Below are 19,000 nucleotides of genomic sequence, written 5' to 3'. Positions count from 1 at the left end.
CCAGACACAGCAGTGAAGTATAAATCACCTTCACAAAATGAAATCTTGGCAAGTTAACAGTACATCTTATTAACATTTGCAGCTGAATGAGAATTATCTGTCAAACGTCGGAAAATCGTGTCAACAAAGAAAATGTTCAAGTTATTCATGGTCAGCTCTCCATCCTCTTGAGACTAACTTTTGCAAAAAAGACACGAGAACAAGTTTGCTACATAACAGTGAACCATCCAAGAACAACAGCTTCACATCTGCAGAAATGTTGATGTTATCACATCAAGTCTCCAGGGAAGGAGATGGGTCAAAGCATTTAAGAGGACAAGCAAGCATGGCCATCAACAGGACTTTGGAACACAGGGAGGTTGTGGTAATAAGACTGGAATCTATTCTCAAGGGAAAGGAGTTCAATTCCAACTTGTATATTTCAGAAAATAAACTACTCTGGGCTTTGAAGTAAATAAATTACTTTCAGATTATACAAGGTTCTTGGTTTTGTATAAAGGTGTATTGCATGCCAAACAAGCAAGTCATTGCTTAGACCTCAGCTGGGGGACTGTGCACTATTCTCAACAGAATCTGCTTTAGGGAGAATGTCATGATCACAAAGAAGGGACAGAGAATTTATTATAATGTTATCAAAAGATGAGAGATGTTTGTTACCTGGAGAAATTGAAGTTGGGTCTTTCCTTCTTAGAGAAGCAAAGGATAAGAGGAAACCAAATTGAGGTATTCAAAATTATACAGCATTTTGATTGAGCTTTTTTGATATGGACATGCAGCAGGAACAGTTAACTGCCAATCTTAGTTTTCAGTCCCAGCAGGAAGACCCTGATTAGCGCGGATTTAGTATTATGATAAAATCCTAAGGTTCTCCAAATTATTATGGTTTTGGACGTATGCTCCAAATCATTAAATTTCCAAGTGAGGTAGGATGAACAGGCTCCCCTTCATTATTCACCTGCTCCCTCGGTTAGTTGAAACAAGGTTTATCTTTAAAAGGGCTCCCTAGTGGATGCCTTTCTCCCAGAGGCAATACATTTTCGATAAATGGCGAAAAAAACTGATTCCTCTAGAAGGTAGGTGATTAATCAGAGGTTAAAGATTTAAAATAATTGGCAAAAGATTTAAAGGGGCAATGAAGAGTAATTTTCCCATATGGAGGCCTGTAGTGATCCGAAATCCCATACATGTAAGGCTGGCAGAAGCATATCCTTTTTGGAAAATTAATTTGAAGATAATAAGGGAAAAGGTAGGAGTGTATGATTAAATTGAACAGCTCTTTGAAAGAAATTGCAGAGGCACAACAGGGCTAAAAGGCTTTCTTTCTGTGCTGTAAGATTATACAACTCAGAGAAAGTAGAAATGGGCAGTTTGATTACATAAATCAATAGACTAAGGGAGGTCAGAAAATAATTTTTGACAAGGTGATCATAGGGTTCCCAACTGTTAGAGCATTTTAAGGACAGTAATGAATCACCACACGTGGTTGGTTATAATCAATTCACAGTCAAGAGTGTGGTGCTGGAAAAGCACAGCAGGTCAGGCAGCATCCGAGAAGCAGGAGAATCGATATTTCAGGCATAAGCCCTTCATCAGGGATGGATGCCCGAAATGTCGATTCTCCAGCTCCTCGGATGCTGTCTGACCTGCTGTGCTTTTCCAGCACCACACTCTCGACTCTGATCTCTTGCATCTGCAGTCCTAACTTTTTCGTCGATAATCAATTCACAGGTTGATTGTCACACGCTTCCCCAAATGTAAACAGTAGTTCTTAGTGATCTGTTCCTGGCACATACTTATTTAATTAGCAATCAATCTAGTGCCGTTGATACTCACCTGCCCCTCTCAACAGCCAAAGCATCTATTTCATCAAAAAAGAGGACAGAAGGTGCTACAGCTCTGGCCTTCCTAAAGATCTGTGTAAATAAGAACAACAGATTTTACAATTGGCAATTAACATGTACAAAAGCATAGTAAATTAGTAATTTTGTGGAACCTTTAGAAAACTTCTAGAAGAGTAACAGCATAAAAATATAGTTAGCACACTTGTCAGTGTGTTTCAAACACTGCACAATCCCACTAAAGAGGATTTATTAAAGATTTGCAAAGAGCTCATGAACTTATGAAGATTTCATAAGTTATAAAGATAACAGAAACAAGTGACTCAATAAGGTCTCATGATACTGTTCATTGCAATTGACATCACTCAATGACATATTTACAGGGAAAATATCTTCCATATAACTTTCCAGGATGGTGTTATCTCTAGATCCTCAAGCGACCAACTCAAACATTGTAAAAACGACAAGAACTGCAGATGTGGTAAATCAGAAGTGAAAATAGAAATTGCTGGAAAAGCTCAGCATGTCTGGCAGCATATGTGGTCAGAAAATGACAGTTAATATTTTGGGTCGAGTGACTCTTGTATTATGTGTAATAGCAGACTGGGGTGTGGGGGGTTGGGGAAAGGACACGGGAGAGAGCTCAAGCTCTGAAGTTGTTAAACTTGATATTGAAGGCTGCAGGTTCCCCAAGTGGAAAATGAAGTGCTGAAGCTCTCCCATGTCCTTACCCCAACCCTGACACCCTAGGCCTTGTTATCACAGTGTCTGCTATTACACACAACCTATTGTTAGCCACTACCAGTTCCCATTAATCGCTATTAACTCTCCTAGTGATCATTATCCAATCCTTTGTCTGTCTAACTGTTCTTCTCTCTCTTGGAACTCTATCCCCACCTATTGACTACTCCCTCATCCCACTCTATCTTCTGCATATAAACCAACATTTTCCTAGCCACCATCAGCACTTGACTCGAAACATTAACTCTGACTTCTCTGCCAGACCTGCTGAACTTTTCCAGAAATTTCTGTTTTCATTTCAAATATTGTAAAGATGAATTTTGTTTTTCCCTTTCCCCTTGCACATTTCCTCCTAAACCTCAGGTTGCATACAAGTGATAGTTGGCAACTTATCCAAATATATATTCTCCAGGTCAGATCCAAGACTACACAATGATGGTCCTACTTCCAACAAGTTCTCTACACCAACCAATATTCATACAGAAAATGTAAGCAATTTTCACCTGTTGATAATTACGAGCTGCATTACAATAAGAGATATGGTTTGAACAGAGGAACAGAGAGAAAAAAAAGAGTTCCTGGAAATATAGCATTTACCCCAGTCAGAAAGAGTTAGAAGAGCAAACATGTTAGTAAATTGCTGAGAAATGTTGTAACAAATGTACATCAATAGTAAAGGATTTCAATTAATCTAATACTACATGGTAAAGGATTGAATTTTCCATTGCTCAATCTCAAGTGGTTGAATGGTGTCAATATTTTTTCTTAGAAGGTCATAACCAAATACTTCACCATTCAGATAAGTTAACAAGTAGTGCACCATTGAGAGGTGGGCTGTCATCAGTTTGAAGCAACAGTGCGGCATGTATTCCAGTAAGGACTACTGGATTTCAGGAAAATGTGTTGGTTTTTATTTTGAGGATCTGTATTAATGGGCATGCTCCTTTAGCAGTCAGCTGTTGCCATTCTTTGAGGAGGATCTTATCCCTGTGGACATCAGGTTTTTCAAAGCATGCTAGCACAGGAAGATACTCACTTGGAGCTGGTGCCAACACCTCAGGAGCAACTCTCATGACTTTCCAAAGGTGAATGTCTCACACATTTTCGCAACCACTTCTGAGTCAGCTAGAGCATCAGAACTCGGTTACTGGATAGGCCAGGACAAATGAAGCAGAGCATAGTGTGGAGGCTCTCCTGATGTCTACCGCTTTATCTATAGGATTCACTTTCATCTTGACTTTGGTTCTAGTACATTGGTGATATTGCAGGCCGGTCAGTATAGTCAAGAATAATGCCAAAGTGATTTTAAGTGTTGGAAAGCTCAGCAAGTCTAGCAATACCTGTGCAGACAGAAACAGAGTAACATTTCGAGTGCAGTTGACTCTTCTTCTGAGCCCTTCTGATGCAAAGGTATTTTGGTGTTGAGTCATGAATGAGCGATCGACCACAGAACTGGATACAAAATTTTATCATGGCCTTTTAAGTTATTAAAATTGCAACACCGGCATCTACCACACAACATGGAAATTGCCCAGATATGCCTTATACACAAAACGCAGGACAAATCTAACCCAGCTAAATATTGCCACATTAGTGTATCTCAATTATCAGTAATGAAACATGCCATCAAAAATGCTCTCAAGGAAACCTTGCGTAGCAATCACCTGCGCACTGACACTTAGTTTAGGTTCCACCGTGGCCACGAAGTTCCTCATTACAGCCTTGGTTCAAACATGGGCTAAAGTGGTTAATTCCAGAGGTTTCCGTGGGAATGATTGCTCTTGACATCAAGCAGCATGTAACCAGCTTTGACAGCAAGGAATCCTAGCAAAACTGGAATCGAGGGAAAACTCTCCACTGGTCAGAGTAATATGTAGCACAAAGATAGATGGCCGTGGTTATTAGACACGAGTCATCACATCCAGCTCCAGGACATCTTTGCAGGAGTTCCTCAGGGGACTGTCCGAAGCCCAACCCTCTTCAGGTGCTTATCAATAACCTTCTCTCCATTCTGAAGTCAGAAATGGGACGCTTGCTGATGACTGCACAAATGTTCAGCACCATATGCAACTCTGCAGATACTGAAGAAATCTATGTCCAAATGCAGGAAAATTTATCCAGGCTTAGGCTGACAAGTAGAAGTAACATTTGCACCTCACAAATACCATCTCCAACAGAGAATCTAAACATTTCCCCTTGACATGAAATGGAATCACCATCACTGAATACCCTATCAACATCCTAGGGATAACTACTGAGCGGGAATTTAATTGGACTAACTACAGTCCATTCTGATACAATGCAATAGTTCAGTTCCCATGCGATCCCGCATTATAAGAAAATTGCAAAACAGCAATGCCGTTTAAACTAATGGGGCCAGAATTGCTTTATACCCAATACAGGTAAGGAAAGATCGCATTCTGCAAATCATGGTCTAAATTCTTCAATCGCGTTATAGCCAAGACATGTTGAAAAACCAACTGTACATAACTACTGTGGCTACAACAGCAGATTAGAGATTGGGAGTCCAACTAACGTCCTGACACCCCAAAGCTTGTCCACAAGCTACAAGGCACAAGTCAGGAGTGTCACTGAATACTCCACATTTGCCTGGATGAGTACAGCTCTAACAACACCAAGAAACTAGACACCATAGCTGGACATGGCAGCCTGCTTGACTGGCATGGTATCCACAAATATTTCCTGTGTCTACTTTCACTCAGTAGCAGCAGTGCAATACCATCTACAAGGTGCACTGCAGGAATTCACAAAGGTTCTTTAAATCGTACTTCTCAAACACACGACCACAACAGAAGGACAAGGGGAGCAGATATATGGGAACACTACCACCTGCACTACCACCTCCAAGTCACTCACCATCCAGACTTGGAAATATATTGCCATTTCATCAGGGTCATTGGGTCAAAACCTTGGAACTCCCTCACCAATAGCATTATGGGTTTAACTATACGAATTGACTATAAAGATTAAAAAAGACAACTTACTGCTACTTCACAAAAGCAATTAGGGATAGGCAGTAAGTGCTGGCCCAGCCAGTGCTACCCACATTCCAAGAATGAATTAAACATAGTGGATTACTGAAAGAACAGTTTTGACAGTGGTTGCTCAAAGTATCCTTCTATTAAAGCATGTCCACAGAAAACATATCTTCAGTGAACATTTTCTCAACAACATGTAGTTTTCAGCCTAGCAAGCCAGGATCGAAATCATAAGCATGTGTGAAGAAACGTGTGAAGAAGCATGGCTTTGTGGGCAAGAGGTTGCTGGTGAAGAGGGCTGGTGCATGAACTGGTACCTGTTAAAGTAAACTTTTTGCTAGTTTTGGTTGACTTGAACTCCAAGGTCCATACAAACTATCAGATACTAACTGTGGAATTGATTAGTTGTAGAGTTTTCATACAGATGATTTTAAGAGAGTGCTTCAGTGATATGTTTGTGCACTGCACTGTGTCAATACACAGATTAAGTCAACAAAGGTGGTCCTTATCTTCAGGCCTTTCTGAAATTAGCTTCAATGTGAGGTCTGTGTCAGGAGCTGATTGGAGCAGCTGCAATCTATGCATAACCCTGCCTATTAGGCGAGGATTAGGGATGGACTGTTTCCAGGGTGGAATGTCGTCTGTTTAGCAGAAAGCATTCCAAGATGTTGTATTTAATTGACAGTTGGGTGAAAGGATGGCAAACTTCATGGGTTAGCGGGTGCTGCTCCTGACTTGGCAATGACCACTATCTTGGATTGATGCAAGATGTTTGGAATGGTACCTATACTGTGGGAGGTAATGCTGTGTAGGTTTGTTGCCCACTCACCAGGGACCACTTCCTCATACTCAGAACCAAACTTGAATTTTATAAGCAAAGTATTTGCCAACTATTCAATATTGTTGAAGTAAAACATTCTGATGTTATTTCCCAAGGTCTATTTTTGTGTTAGAAGTGAATGGGGTTACCAGTGAAGAATAGAAGGCTCTCCTTTTTCAGACAGATATTTAGAAAATCAGTCAGCATTATTTTAATCCTGTATATAGCTATTGATTTTAATTTGATAAAAAAAACTTCAAACAGCAAATCTATAGGCTACAACAAGTAGATTTAACTTGAATATTGAATAATTACAAGTCTACGTCAAAACAAGCATGAACCACACAACACTGTACACGGTGCCAAAGCAATAATTTTCTTTTTCTCGTCACACATATTTGTGGTCTCTCTATGTAAGACTATCAGCTATATTACAAACTAAGATCAATTCGGGTACAAAGCTTCATGCAGACTAGAAACGCAAACTCAATTAACAGAGTAAGAGAGTACAGTTTTGATTCAACAGTACGCTCGATTGAATCTCACATTAGAGGTATTCTAACTTATTGCATCCTCTCTTTTTCAGTGTACATATACAAGATCATAAATGGAACAAATGATACAGAGGATAACATCATTGCAGTATTGCTTATGAAACCCCAACATACAGTGCCAGTACTGAAAGACACAGATTTAATATTTTGGTCTGCTCAGTTTTCTTATCTTAACTCTGCTGGGCTGACAATGGAGGTCAAGTGTTTCCTTACCACTCCTCAAAAATGTAGCAGCAATTACATTTCGCATCTTAAACTACTCTGATGTCAAGAAACCAGATAGGCTGGGCAATTTAAATAATTGAAATCAAGTTATATACAACTATCTCACTTTTTCCTTGTTTTGTTTCCATATTCATCTGCTGTTTAGAGTACAAGGAGAACACCCACAGTAAAGCAGGTAGGTCTTCCTTTAAGCATATAGATTGGCAATGACAATGGCAACAGCACTCGCTAAGCAATGTAAGTTTGAGACAAAATCAGAGGGCCAGTGGGGGAGGTCAGAGAGGATGGCATTGTTGGCTTCCCATGCAGTCAGGAAAAATCTGCTGGAAGTGAGCTCCTGGGCCAGAATAGGCCCAACAGGCAAATTTAAGGTTAATTCAGGACATTTCTTTCCCCCTCTGCCAAGAGTGCTCCTATAAGCATCAAAGGAATTCAGATCAACCTTGAACCTCATTCCCTTCTTTTAGCCAACCCTTTCTTTTTCATTATCACCCAAAGCCAATCACAGCAATGAATCCCGAACTACTGAGTGGCCTCCAGATGCTTATTTGTGAACTGCTGGGTGGGACATTGCATCATTTGAATTAAAGGGGCCATGCCACTGAGAAAAATCAGGAAAGGGGGAAATATGTTGAAAAATATATGTTCAGTATTGCATGCATTAGAAGTTAATAATTTTAGTAAGGAAGCTTTAAAAAAATGCTATTTATAATTTACAGATTTCGTTTAAAGGCACTGCAAAATGTTGTCATATTCATCCTGCTTTTGTATTGTATTGGCCATCAGAAATAGATAAGATTCCCTACAGTGCGGAAACAGGCCCTTCGGCCCAACAAGTCCACACCGACCCTCCGAAGAGTAACCCACCCAGACCCATTCCCCTACTAATGCACCTATCACGATGGGCAATTTAGCATGGCCAATTCACCTGACCTGCATATCTTTGTACTTCAGTTCATTATACTTTCAAGTGCTTTTAAGTAATTTTTTCTTATAAAACTTAAAATCATACAGCCAAGCAACAAGTAACACAAATGTGAAGTACAAGCATTCTTATCCAACCTACCTCTCTCACAGCACGCTCAGACTCTCCTACGTATTTACTCATTAGTTCTGGTCCCTAAATAAGAACAAAAACTTTAAGTTAGTTATTTAATGATAGTGTAAAAACAACTGAGCAAAACAACCAACAGTAACAATATAACATTATATATAGGTTAAGATGATGCCCTTTTTCGACCAAAATACAATAATTCCTCCAATATTTTGTCACAATACTTAACACCACCCAAAATAGACTGGGGCAATAGGCGAACCCACTCCTGAAATCCCTAAATAGCTCTGAAAAGTTCATTCGCAAGGGTGACCAGGGAAAAGTCATCCTCCCCTCTGTTAGGTTCAATGGAAGGAAATGGTGAGGAGATTCTCCCCCAGTCAGATGGCAGGGAGGTGAGAGGGAGAGGGAGAAGGAGAATGCATACAGGGGGTGGACATTCCGTGGGCGGGTGGGAGAACAAGGAGTCTACAGAGGCAGGGAAGACAGCGGGAGAAGGTAAAGAAGAGAGAACAGTTATAAATCTATCAACGAAGGAAAATCAGCTAAAGAGAAGCTGGGAAAACTTGAAATCCCTAAGATAATGTATTACTTGCAATTTAATGTAAAAATCTAGTTTATTAAAACAAATATTCAAGAACTACTACATGTGAAAAATTCAGATGCCATGACAATGAACATTGTGTCAGTGTTATATTTAAATCTGAGATGCAGTGAAAATGATTAAAGAATTTAAAATTTTCCTACTTTGTGAATGTGGTAGAAATGCAAAAGCTACAACCTCACCAATTAATAAGGTGCGTTTAGAATGATAGCTTTTTGTGTGCAGAAGTGCTTCAGTTATTTATAAAATATTTTTGTTACTAAATTATACTTATCATATGCCACTTTAAAGGAAAGAATGCTTTCTTCAACTGCTGTAGCTTTAAATTTAATTACAGAAGATATTGAAGAATTATTCAAAAAGTGCTCAAAAAGTCCAAATGCCTCATATAAATAATGTTGTTATGTGACTGCATCATCTAAGACAGTTTGTCAATATGAAAAAACCCCAAAATCCAAAATCAGCCCTCAAAAAAAAATATTTTGTGTCCTGATACCCTATCCTGCAGTCCTACTCTCAACTATACCAAGTTGCTTATAGAAATGTTGGCATTGTTCCAGCCATCCTGAAATACCTGCCCTTCAGTGAGTGCACATGATGCTCTCCAACTTGGCGGTTCCTCAAACTGAGCTATTCAAAGTATTTTAAACGCTACTTCTTCAAGCACATTGTTGCCAGTCACTGAAGTACTTGAATAAGCCAGCCGTGTATCATTTTCATGGTTTTACATAGTACAATACAGCACAGTACAGTCCCTTTTGGTCTCGATGTTGTGCCAACCTTTTATCCTACTCTAAGATCAAACGGTCCTACAAACCCTTCGTTTTACGATCCATATGCCTATCCAAGAGTCAGTTAAAATGTCCCTAATGTATCTGAGGAGAAAGTGAGGTCTGCAGATGCTGGAGATCAGAGCTGAAAATGTGTTGCTGGAAAAGCGCAGCAGGTCAGGCAGCATCCAGGGAACAGGAGATTCGACATTTCGGGCATAAGCCCTTCTTCAGGATCTTCTTCCTGAAGAAGGGCTTATGCCTGAAATGTCGATTCTCCTGTTCCCTGGATGCTGCCTGACCTGCTGCGCTTTTCCAGCAACACATTTTCAGCCCTAATGTATCTGACCCTACCACCACCGCTGGCAGTGTATTCAATGCAACCACCACTTTATTTGTAAAGAACTGACCTCTGACATCTCTCCTAAACCTTCCTCCAATCACCTTAAAATTATGCCGCCTTGTGATAGCCACTTCTGTTCTGGGAAAAAGTCTCTGCCAAATTTCCCTGGATCCCATGCCTCCTTACTTTCTGAATGAGCCTACCACAGGGAACCTTATCAACTGCCTTGCTAAAATCCATGGACACCATTTCCACTGCTCTACCTTCATCAAAGTATTTTGTCACATCCTCAAAGAATTCAATAAGGCTTGTGAGGCATGACCTGCCCCTTACAAAGCCATGCTATCTCCAATCAAAGTATGGTGTCCCAAGTAATCATAAATCTGGTCTCGCTGAATCCTCTCCAATTATTTGCCTACCACAGTAGGACCGACTGGTCTGTAATTCCCAGGATTATCCTTATTCCCTTTCTTGAACAAGGGAATAACATTTTCCACCCTCCAATCATCTCAAGTACATATACAGGACCATCCTACTTAATTTCAATTCATAGGCTAATCCCCTTATCCCAAGGATTCGTCTTGTGATTTTTTTTTACATTCCTACCAAGGCAAGTAATTTCTTCCTTAGTAAGGAGACCAAAATGTACAGAATCCTTCAGGTATGGCCTCACCGAGTTTCCATATAAGTACCGTAAGATAATTTCACTGTTACTCACCAACTCTTCTGTTAATACAAGCTAATGCGTCATTTAGTTTACATCTACATGTCAACTTTGATTTGTGTACGGGTGCCTCTGAAGTGCCACATTGCCCAGACTTTCACCATTTAAAAAGTATTATTCTTTACTATTTGCCATCTAGATTGCATAATTTTTCATTTTCCGATATTATCATCTATTTGCCATGCTCTTACCCATATACTTACCCTGTCCATTTCCCTTTGCAGATATTTGCATCTTCCTCACTGCTCACTTTCCCCATTTAAATAGGTATCATCAGCAAATTTTGATTCATTCTACGCAGCACCCTCAAAGTCATTAATATGAACTGCATGCTCAAGAAATGATCTTCGGTGGAATGCCCCAAGTTACAGCTGGTTGTGGAAAACAAACTTTCCCATTTTCAGTTGAAGCATTCTGTTGAGTAGGGTTCATAGTGCCTGATCTGCCATGTCCCACAGTGACTTGTCTCACATATTCTCCTCTTTTACATCTCATTAATTACAGACTGGGTACATTCTCACACTTCTTATGCAGTCACACCATAGGAGAGGTGGAGATGCTCACCACTGCTGAGTCCTTCCAGCATTTACACCACTAGCAATATATTTAAAGAGTACCTGCACACAATTTCAGACACGAATGACAGGAAGTGGCGCTCACATTATGCTGTCCCATCATCACCGATGAAACAACAAATTAGCTTCTTATTTTACCGAAAGGCTTACTGATACTATTGTTTGACTATTAATGTAGATCCAGGTAATGCACTGGGGCTCAAATCCCACCAAGGCAGATGGTGTAATTTGAATTGAATAATAATTTGGAAATAAGAGTTTAATGATATCATGGAACTACTGTCGATTATCAAGGAAAATGCTATCCGATTCTCTTCAGGGAAGGAAATTTCCAACCCTTACCTGGTCTGCACTACATGTGACTCCAGACCACAGCAATATGGATTCCCTTCTGAGCAAGTAAGGATATGCACTAAATGCTGGTTCAACCAGTGACCCCTACTTCACATGAATGAATAAAAAAAGATTTAGCATATATTATCGTAATTAGATATAAACATATAACTCTCACTGTTGCACACATCATTTCTATTCAATAGCTCTCACCTCTCTGATCTTCCTGAACTACTAACCTTCCTATCATCTATGCTTCCTAATCAGTAGGACAATTGTGACGATGCTGTCACTTTAAAAAGGTTATTTTGTCCTTGATCTTTTTTCAAGAGAGGTCATAAAGGCAGAGGTGCCGAAAAGTCTACTCTAACAATGGCAGAGGAATGGCCAGTTCTCCCAGTTCAGTTTCTTTCTAGCTTGGCTTACTTTTTGCAACAGCTTCTGAATGCCTGCTATGAAAAAGGTTCCATGCTTCAGCAGATGATCCTTGGCTGACTTCTTTCTGAAATCTCTCCTGCCTGTAAGAACGTGTGTTTGAATATATCTTTTGCCAAGGGATGTGTTTATAGGATGTTGTGGTAATTGGAATAGCTCCTTAGTTAAGTTATGATAGAGTCGATTGAGTTTTCAAATAGTTAAGCTATTCTAAATTCTGTTTTGTTTTGTTCGTGTTTCAACTGTAGTGTACAAATAAATTCTGTTTTGCTTAAAGCCAAGTGGTGTGACCAGCTGCATCATGTCTGGAGCATCCACTTCACATCTTTCTCGAAAAGAAGAAAAAAAGCTCGGGCCTAGGCTACCTTCTTGAAATAGTTTGAGGGGCTCTGGCCTGGCACATAACACACCTCACCATCTCTCCTCCATTCGCACCATATGCTCTTCCAACCACTTTCATCATCTTCAATCCTGTTGTTTGTCTCATTTCAAGAGAACTGGCTCACCCCACTGAAATAACACCTCTATATAACCCCGACTGAATTCCTATACTGGTACCACTTGATCTGGAGTACTGACTCTGGCACAATCCCTGATTGCAAATATAGGGATCCCCAGACTCTTGCAGGTGCAAGCACCTAACTGACTCGTGTACATTCTGAACTGGAACAGACTAACCCTTTGACAAACTTTGGCAGCAACCCTGACTGATTATAGTCCACCTTAACACCTCAGGGGACTGCTCCCCTTTAATTATCAGAAATGGCCATTTGATTGAAGCACATGCCACATGTTTGACATGTAGGCACATTCTATAGGTATGACATGGATGTAAACATATTGGCATACATAGACAAGTTCATCCCCTTGACTGTTCAGTGCTTCCAGTTTGTGACAAGCTGTGGGTGCTAAAAAGCAATACAAGCCCTTCAGCACTGAAGATCTTATGCACGAAGTGAAAATGGAAGCCAAGAAGTTAGCAGCCTCCAAAGAAGCAGTAAATTGACTGAGCAATACGAATTAAGTTAAGAGCTATAAAATGTTATTTATATGCATGATCTGCATGTATGTCCTTGTATGCAAAATTACCTGGCAGAAGTGTGCAAGTTGAACTCCAAAGCAAAGACTTGAAGGGTTGAATTGGTGTAATAGTTTTACCGAGAGCAAGCATGATGATATAGGAGGCTGCTGGCTTGCTCATGATAATGTACGTGGACAAATGTAGGAGGAAGCCATTGGACTACATTATGCAGAGATGTTGTTGTCAAAATAGAGTTGAATGAAGACTGGGACAAGCAATCAGGGAGTTGCACCTGACATGTAATTGCCCTGATTTACCAGTTGCGAATTTGCACCACCTAGTTTCTCAAAGAAGGGGAGGAGAATTGGCAGTGGCATAGAAATTAGGTGAGTTGGGCTAATAATTCAAGATGACAACATGCGAGCTCCTGCCCAGAGCACATCTGCTCCATCTGCTTTTACTTTTTTTTCTTCCTTTGCAGCTTTTTTTTTCTTACTTTAAACCACTTAGCTTCTATGGAGAGAGCCAGCCAGCGTGGAGGACAGTGAGAGAGCGAGGGGGAGAGCGAGAGAGCAATGCAGTGGAGGCAAGCCAGCTTGGGGGACAGCAAGCCCAGTGTGGAGGAGAGCAAGCTCAATGTAGAAGACAGCAAGCTCAGCACAGGGAAGATTGAAATCTCCTGGCATCTGCAACAGCAGGGAGATCGAACCTAACACGGAGAAGATCGAAACCTTGTGCAGAGTGTGAACCCAGCATGGCTGAGCACTTAAGGAGGACTATAATGTTGGACTTTCAACTGTAATTCCTTATTCTTCTATTTTGTATGAATAATTTGTACCTTGGTATTTTGTATCTAATATGGCATCGAGAATGGTGACATTGTTCACTTTTCACTATATTCCTGCATCCCTGTACTTGAGTACATGTGACAATGAAATCTAATTCTAACTCTAATGAACTGCAAATGCAGAGTAATTAAAGCTCAACAGCGAGATTCTGAAGTCACCACTTAAGGCTTAAGGAAAAATAAAATTGAGAACTTTTTCTTGATATCAAGATTCTGATTTTCTCATTCTTGCGATATTTTCTCAAGTTCTCACCATTGCTGACTCCTCCAGGGATCCTCTTATCTATAATGTACTTTGCCATTTCTGCCCTCTTATACATTTTAGTCACTCAATCACTGACAACTGTGTTTTCAGTTGCAAAGTCTTTAAGCTCTAGAATGCCACCACTAAACTTCTCAGCATCTCTGCTATTATCCATTAAGATGGACCTTAAAAGTTCATACAAATTGTAAATCAAATCGCTCAAGATAATTTTCTTTTGCTGGTGTCCAAAGCAGGAAGAAACTTAGAAAGGACACTTGACAAAATCATTTCTATTTTGCAAATATTATTCGTGTTGTTTGAAATCCATTTTGATGGACAGATAAAACCTAGGTTTAACATTTAATTTTCAGTTTTGAATCTCTGTTAATGCAGTATGGAAATTTTAACAAGATTATGTATTAAGGTCCATGGAGTTTCTTCATTGCAAATGAAATGACAGTGCCATAAATGAGCCAAATTCATGTATTGAAAACTGGGAGTCGTTTGAGTTTACATACAATTTTCACATCTTCTTGTATTCTTAATGCAATATTACTCAAGGAGATTGATTACTTTCCAAAATCCTGAGCTAAAGTACCATTTGGTGACACTGTAACTGTATTCCTCTTGCACATCCTTAAACAGAAAAGCCACTCATGTATGATGGGAGAATGCGAGACAAGCTGGGAGTAAAGGTATGGGAGGGTAACTCCTTATTTAATTTCCTATGACATCAAGTCCCCTTATTTTTACTTAAATATATCTGGAGCAGTTCCCAAATATCCTGTATTGTGAACTCATTTTGTTTCACCTGCAGGACATCTGGAGAGAGTAATTTAATCTCAAAACGCATCCGTGTATTCAGAGAGGAAAACAAGAGTAATCCTCCTAGGATGTGGATAAGGGCATAATGGCAACTGTTCAAATTAGAGGAAAATAAGTTGCCACAAAATTGAGCTGAACAGATGTTGATTTAACATGCAGCTGTGGAAATTGGATAAGGACTACAACATGCTGAGGAATTCTGTGGGGAATAAGTTAAGGTAAGTGCAGTAAACAGTTATTAAATCATTGTTACAATATCAGAGGCATCAGTTCACTGAGGCAAACCACGAGGCAAATTCCAGAATGTAAATACCTCAATCTTACCACCCATATCTAGTAGTTAAGATGCAACAGAAGATTGCACTAATATTTGTGTGTTGGTAATATAAAAGAAAAGATCAGTCATGTTTATTAAAATTTTGACTGTAATAACCAATTTGTGGATTTGAGCAAAGTAATATCATTTTGAAGATTTTCAGAAATGCTAAAGCAACACAAGATGACTTATATAGTGGAATTATATCTTTTTCAACATTTGGCATAAGTGTGATCACTAAGAAATCTCAAGATAAAGTTCCAAAATAGTAGAACCTTGTTTTAATCCCCATTTTATTGTTGGCAAGCACAGGTCTACGTTATCACAATTCCTGGCTAAACTCCATTCTTTGCTAATCATAAATGAGTGAAGAATTTTGAGAGATTTCTCCTGAGAGTAATTTTCCATCCTAGTCATTAATGTGACTGATGAAATGGTAACTCAAAAAACAGTCTCTCTGTCTTGATGTTCGAAAACAAATCTTCCAGCTGCTAGTTATTGCAGTACCAGGCTCCTAGCTGTTATGATGAGGACATAATGAAAATATTCAAAAGAATAAATTTATGAAACAAGCTGCAAGCAGCAGCCATCAAGATCACTAGTAATGCATAATCATTTGTTCCCTAAAGTTTTCATTTTATGCCGAATTATTAACTTGGGGAGACAGTGATACAATGATAATGTCAATGGACTAGAAATCCATTGCCCCACACTAATGTTACGGTAAAATGGGCTTGAAACCCACCAAAGCTGATGGTGGAATTTGAATTCAACAAACTCTGGAATTGAAAGCTTGTTTCGTTCACTAATGTGCTTTAGGGGATGGAAATCTGGCATCTTTACTTGGTCTCATCTTCAGTGACTCCAGACCCACAGCAATGTGACTGAATCTTAAATACCCTTTAAAATAGTCCATCAAGTCACTCTGTTGTATTAAAATTGCTACAAAATCTCAAGAAAGGAATGAAACAAGGCTAATCATCTGGCTTGATCCCAGGCACCAGAAACAATAATAGCAAACCCAGCTCCTGTAAAATCCTCAATATCAACATTTGGGGGCTAGCGCCAAAATTGAGACAACAGACCCCGCCTTCCATTCTGCCAAGGACATGCAGGTCCTGAGTCTTCTCCATCACCAAACCCTAACCACGCAATGCCTGCAGGAAGAACGCCTCATCTTCCATTTTGGGACATTACAACCACACGGGATCAATATGGATTGCACCAGTTTCCCCATTTCCCCTGTCCCCCACCTTATCCCAGTCCCAAGCTTCCAACTCAGCACCGCCCTCTTGAACGGTCCTACCTGTCCATCTTTGTTCCTACCTCTCTGCTTGACCCTCCTCTCTGACCTATCATTTTCACCCCCACCTTCATCTACCTATCGCATTCCCAGCTAGCTTTATAATTATAATTGAGACTATCACAGCAGTTTTCCCACCATTGTTCACTTCTACTATGAAGTTTGATCATCAACTCTATAAAAAGCTCTTATCAAAGGGTTTGCAGAAACTCTGTCACTGCTCTTCCAAAGCAATAGAAGAGATCTGAGGAAGGGTAACTGGACCTGAAATGTTAATTCTGCTTTCTCTCCACAGATGCTGCCAGACCTTGAGTTTTTACAGCAATTTCTGTTTCTGTTTCTTTGTTCCAGCAATCAGAGTTCTTTGGTTTTTTTTGAACAACATAATCTACTGTTTCTGAAAAAAAGTAGTTCATCCACTTATCTTCTATTCCCCCCACTTGTTAACAGCTGTTGTGGTGTTGGGAAATGCAAAGGGAATTACACTTGGGGAAACAAAAAAAAAATCAATGATTAGCATGACAAGTTAAACATCAATGTCTTTTATTACAATTAATATAGTGGATCAGCTCAGAACAAGCATTTGTTTTGTAAGTAAAAGAAAACAAAAATGCTGGAGAATCTTTCCATTCATATCAATGTCTTATGACATCTATGAAATAAACAGGTATGTTTACAATCCCAAATTTTCTTAGGGAACTTCAATCATCTCACTTAAAGGAACATAAGAATACAGGAACAGGATTAGGCAATTCAGCCCCTGAATGTTTCAGCATTCAATGAGATCATGGCTGACCTGGGGCCTAACTCCATATACCTGTGGCCTATATATCCTTCCTAAGGTCTGGTGCCCAGATCTGCTCACAATATTCCAAGTGAGATTTAACCAGGGTTTTATATAACTGGAGCGTTACTTCTGCATCCTTATACTCCAGTCCTCGAGATAGAATTCCATTTGCTTTTTAAATTATTTTCTGCACCTGGTCATGACATTTTCAAGACCGATGCACCTGAACCCCCCCCCCTCCAAGTCTCACTGGACGTCCACTGTATTTAACTTCATATCATGTCAAAAATACCCGGATTGTTCCTTTTCAGTCCAAAATACATAATCTCTCTGTCTATTTTCTTCTTTACCCTGCAATAGGCATTGCCCACTTGCTAGGTGTGTGGTTCCATGGACGTTGGAGTCCCATAACAAACCATTGTTTGTAAGTTAGTCGAGATTTTGCATGTTACCTTCATTAACAAATACAAGAAGCTTATGGATTTATTTTTCTTGAATAGAAGACTCTTACATTCATCTCTCCTTTTCGGTTCTCCATTACCACGTGTCTCTTGCCAAGCAAAGTAAACATTTCCCTCAACCTTCCTCTACCTGACCTGTAAATTCAAGGTTTTCTCCTGTCTATTCCTTAGTTTCCACTTTGAATTCATCCTGCTTCATTCCCTGTTCCCTTGACCCCATTCCCACAGCATTGCTGATCACCTAACCTATCTTTTGTGGGTCCCATGATAAGGTGACATTGTGTATTTTCCCTCTCTTCAGCAATTGTGCTTCACCCTTCCTAAATCATCATCACCCCATTCCAAGAAATCTATCTTTGATTTAACTGACTTGAAAGGTATCATTCCACTACCAAACTCCTTTCCACAACTGATACCCTTGAACACATTGTTGCTTCCCAAATCATTTCCTGTAATTTGATGATTGAATCCTGCCATAGATTTCTCTTCCTGTCACCAAAAAAGCCAAACAAAATCAAAAATTGCATATTTTGTGACAGAAAAAGGAGAAAGAAAAACATGATCCATATGAACAATAAATCAATGTTTCACATAAGGCAGGGGGCTGTTTGTGTTTCAGGCAAAACAACTATAACTCCTTAAGCAAAAATATTAACTCAATGGGACATGCATAAATCCCTGAAATGCACTACATGAATGCAACATATGGTGTGCAACTTGTAGGTGGTGGTATTCTCATGGTATTGCTGCTTTTGTTGGCTGTACTCAAAGCTTGGAATTTCTGTCCAAGGAAGTTTGGCAAGTGACTGCAGTGTATCATCTAGATAATAAATCCTACAACAGCACTGGATTAGTGGCGTTACAGGTGGAAATTAAATTATATTGTACAGACAGCAAGTAAAAAAGAATCATATCTCTTGAATGATGTCAAGCTTCTGGAGTGTTACTGCAGCTGTATCCACCCACTGGAGAGTCTTCTATCATTTTCCTGACCTGAAGCTTTTATATCATGGTAGAAAAGCAGGACATGAGCCACTTGGCATCCACTGCTACAGGACTGATATAACTGGTGAATTATGATCCCAATACTCCCAATGTTTATAGGGAAGCGTTTAGGAAGATCAAGGTCAGATTATACCTTTCCATGTTGGAAATGGCCACTCTTGGCACTTGTGGCACAA

The 19,000-nt window shown here is 39.7% G+C and overlaps 1 protein-coding gene across 6 annotated transcripts in view; it reads right to left on the bottom strand.

Moving 5' to 3' along the window:
• spata5 (spermatogenesis associated 5) overlaps positions 1 to 19,000 on the bottom strand; it is a 436,625-nt gene that overhangs the window by 331,962 nt on the left and 85,663 nt on the right. For all 6 annotated transcript variants that reach the window (XM_043674060.1, XM_043674061.1, XM_043674062.1 and 3 more), the window contains exons 11-12: positions 8,244 to 8,297; positions 1,834 to 1,913 (exon numbers count right to left, since the gene is read on the bottom strand). In XM_043674060.1, the coding sequence (XP_043529995.1) occupies positions 1,834 to 1,913; positions 8,244 to 8,297 (134 nt within the window). The remainder of the gene's footprint in view (positions 1 to 1,833; positions 1,914 to 8,243; positions 8,298 to 19,000) is intronic.

This window comes from Chiloscyllium plagiosum, chromosome 32 (genome assembly GCF_004010195.1).
Source record: "Chiloscyllium plagiosum isolate BGI_BamShark_2017 chromosome 32, ASM401019v2, whole genome shotgun sequence".
Taxonomy (NCBI): Eukaryota; Metazoa; Chordata; class Chondrichthyes; order Orectolobiformes; family Hemiscylliidae; genus Chiloscyllium; species Chiloscyllium plagiosum.
This window is presented reverse-complemented; position numbering and strand designations above follow the sequence as displayed.